This window comes from Moschus berezovskii, chromosome 14, assembly GCF_049115385.1.
Source record: "Moschus berezovskii isolate FMDL1 chromosome 14, NW_MosBer_1.0, whole genome shotgun sequence".
NCBI lineage: Eukaryota > Metazoa > Chordata > Mammalia > Artiodactyla > Moschidae > Moschus > Moschus berezovskii.
The window spans coordinates 11,551,327-11,564,180 of NC_142473.1; the positions used below are offsets into that span (position 1 = coordinate 11,551,327).

Consider the following 12,854-nt stretch of genomic DNA (forward strand, 5'->3'; position numbering starts at 1 on the left):
TTTAAAATATGCCCAACAGGAAGAAAAAGAAATAGCCTTGTTTCACTCTTTTTCATTATCGAAGAAAATACTAAATTTTCTCTTGGAACTGTTAATTTTAAATGTCACAAACCACATAAAATGCTCAGCACCGAGCCTGTCTATCTATAGCAAATGCTCAATTAGCTTAAATATTCTTATTATCATTATTTTATTAAACAGGAGCAGATTTGTCTCCTGAGATAATGTCTATTTTTGGAAATCTGGACTTCACATGACAATGCTAATGCTCTTTTCACATTTCAATTGGAAAAACTTACCTCTTGCAAATGAGATTCCTTTTTCTTTGCAGACAAATTTAAATGTTTGTCAAGAATGGAATAGTATTTTTCACTCTCTTTGTCAAATTTCTTCTTTCCATCCTAGAAGATCACAAAACAACGAAACATTCAAATCACAGAATCAAGATAACCTTGATTTCCATCATTTCCATCAAGCATCCAATAAAATTATTTAGTAAAGATTCAGTGAGCTTCAACTATGTGGAAAACTTAATGAAGTAGCAAGAAAGATATGAAGCAAAATCATCTGAGTATGTATTCTGCTCTCAAAGTTCATAGAACTATAGTATGGAGGAGGCAGGCTGCCTATAGTAGAATCCCTTTGAGCACTCTATAACTGATCCTCAAGAAATTTTGACTTAGAAGTCTGGGACACAGCCAAGAGAAAAATGTCTCTTTTAGGCTTTTTTGGTGATTCAGATGAGTTAATATACAAACAGTTTAGAGACCACTCACAAACTCTTTGCAAGGAATCATAATATTTCCCAAGTCACAAAAAAAGATGCTTGATATTTCAAACAAATCATTCTCTTTTTTTTAAGTAGAAGAAATTTTTATGGGCTTTCCAGGTGGATCAGTGGTGAAGAATCCACCTGCTAATGCAGGAGACACAGGTTCGATAATTCCTGAGTTGGGAAGATCCCCTGGAGAAGGAAATGGCAGCCTACTCTAGTATTCTTGCCTGGGGAATCCCATGGACAGAGGAGCCTGGTGGGCTATAGTCCATGCGGTAGCAAAAGGGGTGGACATGACTTAGTGACTAAACAACAACAGGTCTTTTATAGAGAAGGGGAAATAGGGAGGGGCTATTATAAACAAAAAGTTCACTGGAGGAAATTGGGAGTTTGAAGTATAGTGGCTTTTTACGGGTTTAATTTAACAGTTTCACATTGGCTGGGCTGTTCAAATAGCACATTCTTGATAAAAAGTAAAATAAATCTTCACAAACTGGTAGTGTGAAATAATTAGACCAGTTCAAAGTCAAACCAAAAGGATTAGAATCATCTGTATCATACACTCAACATAACTTAATAGCTGACCTTTGCAGTGCCTAAAATGACATTGTTTTATGGGTTCAGCTGTAACCAGGCTAGCCCTTTGTTGGAAGAGAATGCCTTTCCCCTAAGGCATACTTCTATAGAAATGCAAACAGAATACAGTTCTAAAGAGAACAGGGCATGCCTAGACATATGATCTTCTCCAACTATAAACATGTTATCCACCGGATATGTTTTTTCCATTTACGAGTCCATATGAAATAAATACTACATGACCATAGTCATAAATTTCACTGGCCAAAGAAGTACTACTCCTTCCTTTTATCTCAGTGCTTCTTGATGTGCAATGTCTGGACCACATTAATCAGAGTTTAGTATTTTAAAGGCTACTCAAAATGTAGATTCCTATTTCCCTCATATAGAGATTCAGACAGCTCTTTTTAACAAGCTCTGTGATTATTATGGATAATGGTTTTCTTTTATTTGAATCAGTAAATATTTGGAGGAGATTAATTAGAAACAACGGGTGGATGGATGGATGAGGAGAGGAGGGGAGACTCTGGGAGGAAGTGGGGAAGAGAGGAGAAGACAGGCAGGCCTCTGGTCCGTCTGTCTCACAACTCGGGGTGTCAGATCCAGACTAACAGATGAAGGTATTCTATTCTGATCCAGTAGCACTCTAAACTTTCATCCACTCAACTGTATTTCCAGGAACCCATCATGATGTAGTTGCATGGATGGAACTTCAGAAACTTAACTGGTAAAGTTGCCCTGAATGAGAAGAACAAGTAGGGTTCTGCTGTAAGCGTTCTAGACCTTTGAAGAAGTGCGGGAATGTTTGTGCATTGCTGTGTTATACCTGTGAATAAGGCAGGGGAGTCACATCTTCAAAGGAGTTTTATCATTTAAGGAGAAAATGTGGCTCTACTAGGCGAAACACAATTGGAAAATATCAAGTGGCATTCCCATCCAAAGAAGGTTGGTGGAGGAACTCGCACAACAAAACGTGGCGGAGAGGAGCCAAAAGGAAGCAAAGAAATCCAAGGTTCAGGACGGGAGGCATTTGTCCCTCCATGGTTGAAACAGATACCTGAGTGAACATTCCATTGTCTGCTTATTAATCCGGCATTTTATGCCCACAGCTGACCTGCTCAAGCAATCTTTCCAAAAGCCTCTCTCATTAGCCATTCTGAGCGCCTGTTCTTTTTTCTATACAGACTATAAATATAAATGCTTATTTCTTCTAACAGCCACAGCTTCAAGTGAGAGTTACTCTTAGCATCCAGCTTAAACAGACCTCATTCACAAGTCCGCTTCACCAGTTTCCTCTGCTTTGTAAATGTTCATTTAATTTTATAAATGGGTCTCTTAACGGTGTTCAAGTCCTACATTGTAGCAGGGAAATGCATATCCTAAATTTACATCATATATATATCCTATGCTTCTTAAAATTAAAATTTTGAGAGAGTGCTCAATAAATATTTAATGAACATGCAAAATTATTCCTCTTGTAACAGTGGGCATTATAGTCCCTCACAAACATTCCATTTGATCAAAAAACCGATATCCATGATACAGGGGGCGATTCTGCACAAATGGCCTCAATTCAATCCCTGTGATACATGAGCACTGTAGGGGATGGGGGGGCAACCAGCTGCCTTAGAGATGAATACGCGAAACTGACTCACTTTCAACTTACAATAGGGGGCTTAAAATTTCTTACTGTGCGCAGAAGAAACTAGGTGGGGGAGAAGGGAGCACAGCTGTGGTAACTACACTTGCATCTTTGTTGTTCAGTGTTTGCTGGCATTTTTGGAAATGTTAACTCAGTGCCAACATACCAGCATTCCTGGCAAGACAAAAATCATTCCCAGAAGAACTTCCTGGACTCCTAATCAAACCCTGGCCCTTCACACCACCAGGCCAACAAAAGAGATCTACTCAAAGGTTCCAATGATGCAGCTAACACAAACACATTCAGTTCTAGTATAAAATTAAAGAGTTGAATTGAAAGAGGAGGGCACATGAAGGACAACTATAATCTAGGGAACCATATTCTTGAAAACAAAGAGCACTGTTTGTGACTCACATCTCCCCCCAGAAGCCATGATTTACTCTCATGTAAGTCAGGTCCTATTTGGTTTTAATAACTGAACACCACACTGCTATCGATTGTCTATTGTGTACTTCTGGATATCAAGCTAAAAATTTTCTCCAAAACCAGTGCTGCAGAAGGAAGGGAAAATAATGCATGAATCTTTACACTAAACGCTGTATGTGATTACTGACTTCTCATTGTCATAACATGACTCAAATAAATGGAGACTATGTTATAATGCTATGCCGTTTTCTGTAGATCCACAATAAGTGCATCTGAACCAGGTAGTCACGTACAATGAAGTCATATATATGTGTGATATGTTTATATGTGTATATTTTAAATCTTTAAAAAATGCCATCAAAAATGGCACATTAATCCCCAAACCCAATTATAGTGGCAAATGTGTAAGATAAGTTCAAGGTCTGAAATCAATTTGTGTTCCAAGTTACACTGTATTTACTCTGATCACACGATCACATTATTATTTAGCAACTAAGATTAGCAACTGAGATTATGTTGCACTTTCATCATATCCCCTGAGCTAAGGAATGGGATTGCAGCCATGAAATTAAAAGACGCTTACTCCTCGGAAGGAAAGTTATGACCAACCTTGATAGCATATTAAAATCAGAGACATTACTTTGCCAACAAAGGTCCGTCTAGTCAAGGCAATGGTTTTTCCCATGGTCATGTATGGATGTGAGAGTTGGACTGTGAAGAAAGCTGATCTCCGAAGAATCGATGCTTTTGAACTGTGGTGTTGGAGAAGACTCTTGAGAGTCCCTTGGACTGCAAGGAGATCTAACCAGTCCATTCTAAAGGAGATCAATCCTGGGTGTTCATTGGAAGGACTGATGCTAAGGCTGAAACTGCAATACTTTGGCCACCTAATGCGACGAGTTGACTCACTGGAAAAGACTCTGATGCTAGGAAAGGTTGGGGGCGGGAGGAGAAGAGGACGACCGAGAATGAGATGGCTGGATGGCATCACCGACTCTGTGGACATGAGTTTGAGTGAACCCTGGGAGTTGGTGATGGACAGGGAGGCCTGGCATGCTGTGATTCATGGGGTCACGGAGAGTCGGACACGACTGAGCGACTGAACTGACTGAACTGAAGGAATGGGAAGAAAACTCCAAGTGTCAGTCTTAAAGTTGTGATATACAACAAACAAATAGGCAAAAAATAAGTCAAAATACTCATATAAACTATAGGTCTATCACAAATTTATACATAAATGTTAAATACAAGGCCAAATCAACATCTTCTATTGAGACTACAAGAGGGTATCAAAGGGAATAGACTCTACCAAAACACCTAAAAAGTCAAAAACAGATATATTTCAAGCTTTATCCAATTGTTTTTTCTTTATAAAAACAACTGCAAAGCTTTGTTTAAACAACTGCTTTAGGAACCTTTATCTTAACATTATCATGATCAATTTTCTTTAAGTAGAGGCAATGAAAAAATATTTTCTATATTTCTTTTAACGAAGCACACATTTAGAATTCATGCATCCAATTTTTAAGACAATTTCAAGGTTACAATTGCCACACAGGATATTGCAAAATTTCCTATGCAACTATTTATGTTACCGTGTCAGTATAACCATTAGCTAAATAAGCACTAAGCATACATATTTAAAATCCTTCTAAGTGAGTGCACAGTAGCAGAAATAGTCATGTAAAGAGTAATAATAAATACCAATAGATACATTTCTGTTTCACAAATGCGCAGTTCTTATGAACTGGCACTGTGCTAGGCACTGAGAGGACAAGACACGGCCCTAACTACCCGTCTTGGCTAGACTTCCTCCTTCTCTGACAGTGGGATTTCCTCACTGCTCGGAAGAGCGACCCAGGGTGACATCATCATTTTTAAGTCTCAAAAAGAACAGCTGCTTGGATATTCCTTAGACCCAAGAGATTCCTGGTATCCAGAAACTCAGGTTGTTGAGACCCTTAATACGGCTTTCACAGCAACATCCCAACTGCGGGTGACTGCACCAAACCATTCCCCACCCTGTCCCTCCTCCTCAATCTGCTGAAATATAGACATTTCAAAAGGGCTTCTGCAGAGTTATACCAATATAATTTACCACATCTTCCCCATTCCAATTATCTTACACTACCACCACCAGGTGATCAGATTCATAACAGCCAAAAGTTTCATATTTGCCTATATGAGGAACTCCTACAAAATGGGGCTTCCCTGGTGGCTCAGCTGGTAAAGAATCCACCTGCAATGCAGGAGACTTGAGTTCAGTCCCTGGGTTGGGAAGATCCCATGAAGAAGGAAAAGGCTACCCACTCCAGTATTGTGGCCTGGAGAATTCCATGGACTGGATAATCCATGGGGTCACAAAGAGTCAGACACGACTGAGCATCTTTCACTTTCACTTTTAAAAAATGGAAAGATAGAAAAACAGACAAAAATACAGATGAAGGATATGAAGGGATAACCAACAGAAGAGGGAAGTCAAAAGGGTAACAAGCATATAAAGAGTTTTTCAAACTCATTAATAAGAGGAAAGCAAAATATTGAGATATCACATTATATGTATCAGATATTGGTTGGCAAGAGTTAAAAAGGTGAATAACAGGTTGAATGAATGCATGTGGAAACATAGGAACTCATATATGGTGGAAACACAGGAACTCAAAAAGGGGGTACAGGTACAGCTTTTTTAAAGAGAAATGTTGCAGTCAACATTTCTAAGTGGTATGTAAGTGTGACTTAAAAACTAGCTTCTGGGTGCACATCCCAAAAATATCCTCACAGAAAAGTCCATAAGGAAACATGAAAGAGGATCCACCTGGGACAGGAAGATAGCCAGGGTATTTACTGGTGAATATAAATGCAATAGAAGCACACCACAAAGTGGCAGGCATGAAGGAAATACTACAAATAGATGGATCTTAAAACATAATTCTGAGTGAAAACCACAAAATGCAAAATAGGGAAGTAACACAAAATCATTTATGTAAATTGAAGTCATGAATAGAAACATAATATCAATTTTGTAAGACAAATATATACACATTAAACTTATGAGAATGGTGGCTGTATAAGAAAGAAAATGTGAATGAGGTATGAGTGAAAGAATAAAACAAAAGAAGAGATGAGAAAAGATAAGAGAATTAGGAGATTAACCTGGAAACCCAACCTCTGACTAACAGAAGCACTGAAAGAAAAACGAAGGGAGGAACGACCAAAAAAAAAAAAAATCATGAAAATTTCCAGAACTAATAAAAAAAGTTTCCATATTAAAATGACACAATATATACAAAGCACGATAAATGAGAAAATATCTGCAAGATATATCATATACTATTACAAAACCATGATTAAAAACAAAAATCTAAAAACAGAGGTCGAATAAATATCATCAGAAACCAATGAGTTCACAATAACATCACAGGAAGTTATACAACAAAGGTGCAGTGCCTTTAAAACTCTGAGAAATAATGAATTCCAACTCTGATTTCTATATCCAAATTGTCAATCTAGATTCATGGTAGTATAAAAATATTTACAAACATATGGTCTCAAAATTATTAATATCTAAAAATTTGTACCATTTTTCCAAAAGATACTAAGGGATGTGCTCAACTAAAATGATGGAATAAACCAAAAAATCAAGACATGAGACCTAGGAAAACAACAGTTCAAAGAGGCAAAGAAAATTCCCAAGTAAATGGTAATATGACCTTCTGTGAAAACAGACAGACAAATAAGCCTATGAACTTTAAAGCACTAGTTAAGATTAGAGTCCCAGGAGGGATGTGTCTTCAAAAATTCCGGAGAAGATATTCAATGTATACAAATGTATCAAGATGCATTTTGCAATGACATTAATGCATTTGGGAACACAAATTTTTATGCAAAGTTTAAAGGTAACCATTCACTCTAAAATAAAAGTCTCCCCCTCCTTTATGTATATATGTGTGTTTATGATTAAGTGAAATAAATGACAGCAATGGTACAAGGACAGGAGAAATTTTGTTATTCTAAAGTATTTACACTACCTGTGAAACAGTGCAACATTATATCTAAAGTAGATTTGGATTAGCTGTAAATGTACATTTCAAATGTACAAATTTGTAAATGTACAAATGGATGAAATAGGGAAAAAAAGAAAAAAAAGATGAGAAATGGAAAAGAGTGGGAAGCAGAGGAGGAATTTATAATGCCACTTTAGGGCAATCATTAAAAAATGTTTTTAAAAAGTATAATTGATACAGTAAGAAAGCAGAGAAAATGAAATCATATAAAGTACCCAATTAAAATCACAAAAGCCAGAAAAATAATGGAAGAAAAAAAATAGGAACAAAGAACAAGGGCAAAAGTAGAAAACAACAGCAAATATGGTAGATATTAATCCAAATATATCAATCATCACTGTGAGAGTGAATGGTCAAAATCCACTGATCAAAACACAGATGTGGTCACAGTGATTCCAAAAAGCCAGACTCAACTACATGTTTTCTATAAGAAACCAACTTGAAATGTAAAGACACATATTCATTAAGAGCAAAGAGAGAAAGATAAACGTTGCTTAACACTAAAAAAGAGATAGCAGGAGTAGCTATGTTAATGTCAGACAGATCAGATTCCAAAACAGTGAAAGTTACTGGGGATAAGGAAAGAGGATGACAAAACGCTGAAAAGGTCAGTTCTTCAAAGAAAATAATCATTCTTAATGTGTATGCAGAGCATACACATACATTAATGTGTATGCAGAGTATAAGAGCAGAGCATCAAATATGTGAGGCAAAGACTGACAGAACTTCAAGGAGAAATAGATAAATCCACTGTCATAGATGAAGACTGTAACACCCATCTACTAGAAATGGACAGATCCAACAGGCAGAAAATCAGTGAGACCACAGCTGAACTCAAAAGCACCATCAACCAACTGGATATAATGCTGTTCATTAAAAACAGCAGATTATACATTCTTCTCAAGCTCACATGGAACATTTACCAACACAAACTACACTGTGGGCCATATCTTAGCAAATTTAAAATAATACAACCATTCTCAGAGCACAATGAAATAAGCTGGAAATCAATGACAGAAAGATAGCTGGAAAATCACAGAATACTTAGAGATTAAACAAGCTTCTAAATGACACATGGTTTAAAGAAATCTGAAAAGAGAGTTTAAAAAAGCATTTTGAACTATCTAAAATTATAGATTAATTTTAAAATAATTAAAATAAATGTGTAGGATGTAGAAAAATCAATGCTTATAGGAAAAATTACTGCACTGAAAAACATTAAAGAGAACAAATGGATGAAATAGGAAAAAAGAGGGAAAAACAGATGAGAAAGAGTGGGAAGCAAAGGAGGAACTATAATGCCCTTTAGACCGTGGGCGAGACAGAGAATGCTACTGACGGTTTCTGATGATGTCTGATTGTTAACTGTCTCTTGGGCTGTGTGAGGACAGAGAGGACTGGGATTGGGTGGGTGGACAGTGCTTGTGTTAGGAGCCCTAACATCTGAGTAGCCATGAGACCTTGCTTAGGCCTAAGTTTCCATTTCCTGGAGACAGGGTGGAGGCTAAGTTCATAGAAACTCTTCCCTAAGAAAATCCTGCCAGCGCCAAAAATTGGGCCAATCAGAAGAAAAAAGGGAAATCCCCCAGAAAAAACCCCATGGGCGCATAAACTGCCCAATGAGCTTCTGCGCGCGCATGAACTGGCCAATGAGCTTCTGCGTGCACATGAACTGGCCAATGAGCTTCTGCCAGCTTGATCTTTTGAACAAAAAGAGGTGCTTATGTAATCTGAGACTATAAAAACCACTGTGACCTGGGCTGGGGGCTGTTGTCTGCATTCCACTGCGCTGGGAGGGGCAGGCGCCCTAGCTCGAGCTAGAAATAAACCCTATTCTTGCTTTTGCATTGCTGTGAGTGTCTTATTCTACCAGTTAGGGGGGACCGGACTCAGGGCATAACACTTGGAGTCGCTACAGTCTTATGGGCTCTGGCATGACATCATGGATAAAACTAAATTACACAACTGAGCAAACTCCAGGCAGGGTGTGTGGAACACACTCCAGACAGAAAGTTTGGAAAATTACCCTGAGTAATATAGGGATTTCCTAATTAAAAGTAACACAAAGCTCTGCTTTACACCCACATTCAAATTTCTCTGCTACTTGCTTGACAAAGACTTTGGAGAATGAAATTAAATACTCAATTAAAAAAACAAAAAGCACTGATAACATGTAAGGAAGAACTAACCTGGGGACAAAAGGTGGACACTATGAAACAGCATGCTCATGAGAAGCCTGCATCTGACTGAAACAGATAGAGGTGTCTTTCCTTAACTCCCAGGGTGAAAGTCATAGCAAGTAGAATTTAATTTCACATATTATGTTAATATTATACTTTTTTAGTGCAAAATTCCTAGAAAATAGAGCGAGAGGCAAAGCTTGCCTGCTACAGCTTGCATGCAATCTGTGGGGAGCAGGAGTAGAGAAAAAGGGAAGAGAGACAGGAAAGGAGGAAGGAAAATACAAGCATTTATTCGTGAACTAACTGCAGAAACAGGAGGAGAAACAGCCAGTTGCTCATGCAATAAGGCACACCTCCATTCAGGTTTCACAAAATCAACACACCTCTGGACATTTCAGTTGGGTAAGCAAGGATTTACCTGCCACTTTCTAAGTGATCAACATCTGCCCCATGGATAAGAACTCTCCTGAGTCCTTTTGGACTGTCACCTGCTTGCTCAACAGTTGTAGGAGAGGCCAGAGCCCAGGGCCCCCCGGCAATCCATAAAGGGTCCAGACACGATGGGGAAGAACCAACGGGACTATGAGCCTGTGCATCGCTTGTGAGGAATAAGACGCGACAATCCTCGGCCAGAGTTCTCTTCTGAGCAAACCCCAAGGGTCTGGGAAGAGCATAAACTGTGCCCAACACCAACACACACATTCCTAAGATGCAGATATAAGATTTTATCTTTATTGAGGGTGCTATATTTGCAATTTTAGATAATGAAAGTATAACATTTTTAAGGGCTTTGTTGACTCATTCACAACCTTGTTCTCTTGAGCCTGTTTTATATATTTTGTTATCAGAGGGTTTTCTAAAAGCTCATGTTCATAAATAGGAAAGAAAGAGTGCGTTATCACGACTCCCATGTTATACAGTGGAAAAAAGAGGTTCATGGAAATTAACCATAGGCCACTCAAACAGCAGAAGGGTGGAGTTCAGACTAAATTACAAGATCTTTCTCAACATGAGCATAACTAACACAGCTGCTCAGTTTTAACATTTTAAAAGAAAATGATCCCCATCCTCCATGGGATTAAAGTGTCTTGGTCAAGGTCAAAGAATTAGTCACATGAGTCCAAGCTCGGAACAGCCCTCTCCTGTATGCAGAATTCATGGAATTCTAAATTTCCACTGCTTTTATCAAAAGCCCTTTTTGGCCGCATGCCATCCTTTTTCACAGTAATAGAACCCCAGACTATAGCAGGGCACACAGCTGCCACAAATAAAGAATACATTTCCCAATCTCCTACCAAGGAGATGTGACCATGTGGGTAAGTTTTGTTTGAAGAATAGGAGCAGAAGCATTGCAGTGGGGGTGGCTTCCAGAAGCCTCCCAGAAATGCCTGGTGCTCCTCCCTCAACCTTTGCTCGAACAAGGGAAGAAAAGAGTCTGATCGGGCACTGCAGAATATGTCCTTTCTGCTCATTTCCTCTGCTCTGCCTTCCAACATCACGTTCATCTCTTAAAAAGAGTTGTACTTTCATGAGAACAGTTCCACGAAAACGTTATTATTGTGGGTATTTCTGCCTAAAGGTCTAATTTCAACAGCCAGACTGAAGGACTTCCCTAGGATACAGATGAGTGGAAAGACGAGGAGACAGAGTCAGAGAGAGAGAGATACTGATTGACTGATTCAGCCCAACATGTTAATAGTGTGGAGGCTGAGAAATCCTTTACTAGGCTATCAGCTAATGTGGTATTTCCCAGTAAAGAAGTCTCAATGTGTAACTGCTGAGTGAATGAATTATAACCAGCCCATTCTGTAAACACTGTCACACAGTCATGGCTATCCTCTAGAACTGATCACCAATCATATTACCTGGAACACTGAATAACTCTGGGGCCTTGGTCGTCTTATCTGTTGCCTAACAGTTGGACTCAATGACTTCAGCTTAAACATTCTGGAGGCAAGTAGCATATCAAGAAGTGCTCGATTACTGAAAACCAAACATGATTATTTCTCTGGCATTGCTCTACATAAAGCTTTTCCTAGGTATACCCACCAAAAGAACCACCTCAGAGGGATGGCCATTGATGGCGTGGGCCTGCCAGCTGGCAAACAATCCCTAATACAAAAAGATCAATATCAGCAGTCAGTAAGGTAGGGATTAGTGAGAAATAGCTACTATAATCTTAGTTGCTCCTTAGTCTTATTGAGCTTGGGGTTTTATACTCCAAAGATAAGACCCAATCCTCAAAATGTCACACTAATTGCCAAGAACATGAAGAGCTTAAAGGAAGGAGAGAAAGCACTGCAGGCTGCCAGTGCTGGAAACCGCCCACTCGGCAGTTCAATGTGGAGGCCGGGTAGTATTGCTACCACTTGGCTACTTCCAAGCCATGTGACTTGAGCCACAAACTTCAGAATAAATTTCAATTTTCATTCACAAAAATAGACTCTTCACTGTGTGGGCTGAGCATGCAGTGCTGTTTGTGTCTGAAGTTTAAACAGCTACATATCACTTCTGCTATAAGTAAAAAGTCTCTCTGTTTCATCCTATAAACACGATGAGCACACTTGTGAGATGTAGTTTGTGTAGTCTAGAGTCATCGTCGCCTCTTGCGACATTACCAAAGTTACCATTCCTACAGCTCCCTGACGTTTAGACCATATTTATAACGATGCCAACTAGGGGAGGGCTGGTCAAACCTGATGCCGAAATACCGAAATACCCCGAAGGACTATTTGGCAGAATACATGTAGACACAGAATACATTCAGATCACAGAAGAGTGTATAACTGAGAAATCTCTTTTATTTTTAATGGAATGCAATTGTGCTAAAATTGAAAAACATCACTCACAAACAATGCTTAATTCTTTCTCATGTATCAAATAACATAGAAAAACTAAAAGACTTTGGTAAGTAAAATATGAGCTTAATTCCCAGGCATGGAGTAATTCACTATTTCTCAAGAAATAATTAACAAATATTTTTAATGACAATTTTAGTCTAGTTTTGAGCCTTAAAACAACCAAGATGTTAAAGTAAACAATGAAGAAAGCTAAATTAAAATTTTCCACCAAGTGTACATAAAGCATGATTTATGAAATAGAATTATTCTTTATCAGGGAGCTTACCAAATAGAATTAGCAAAAGTAATTACTAAAGGTTTAGTTTTGCAGCTGCAAAAACTCCAAAA

At 38.4% G+C, this 12,854-nt stretch overlaps 1 protein-coding gene across 3 annotated transcripts in view; it reads right to left on the bottom strand.

Moving 5' to 3' along the window:
• Positions 1-12,854, bottom strand: part of ARHGAP42 (Rho GTPase activating protein 42) — a 348,184-nt gene that overhangs the window by 97,304 nt on the left and 238,026 nt on the right. For 2 of the 3 annotated variants that reach the window (XM_055422895.2, XM_055422896.2), the window contains one exon: positions 300-401. The exons of the other annotated variant lie outside the window; for it this stretch is intronic. In XM_055422895.2, the coding sequence (XP_055278870.1) occupies positions 300-401 (102 nt within the window). The remainder of the gene's footprint in view (positions 1-299; positions 402-12,854) is intronic. 3 annotated transcript variants of the gene reach the window in all.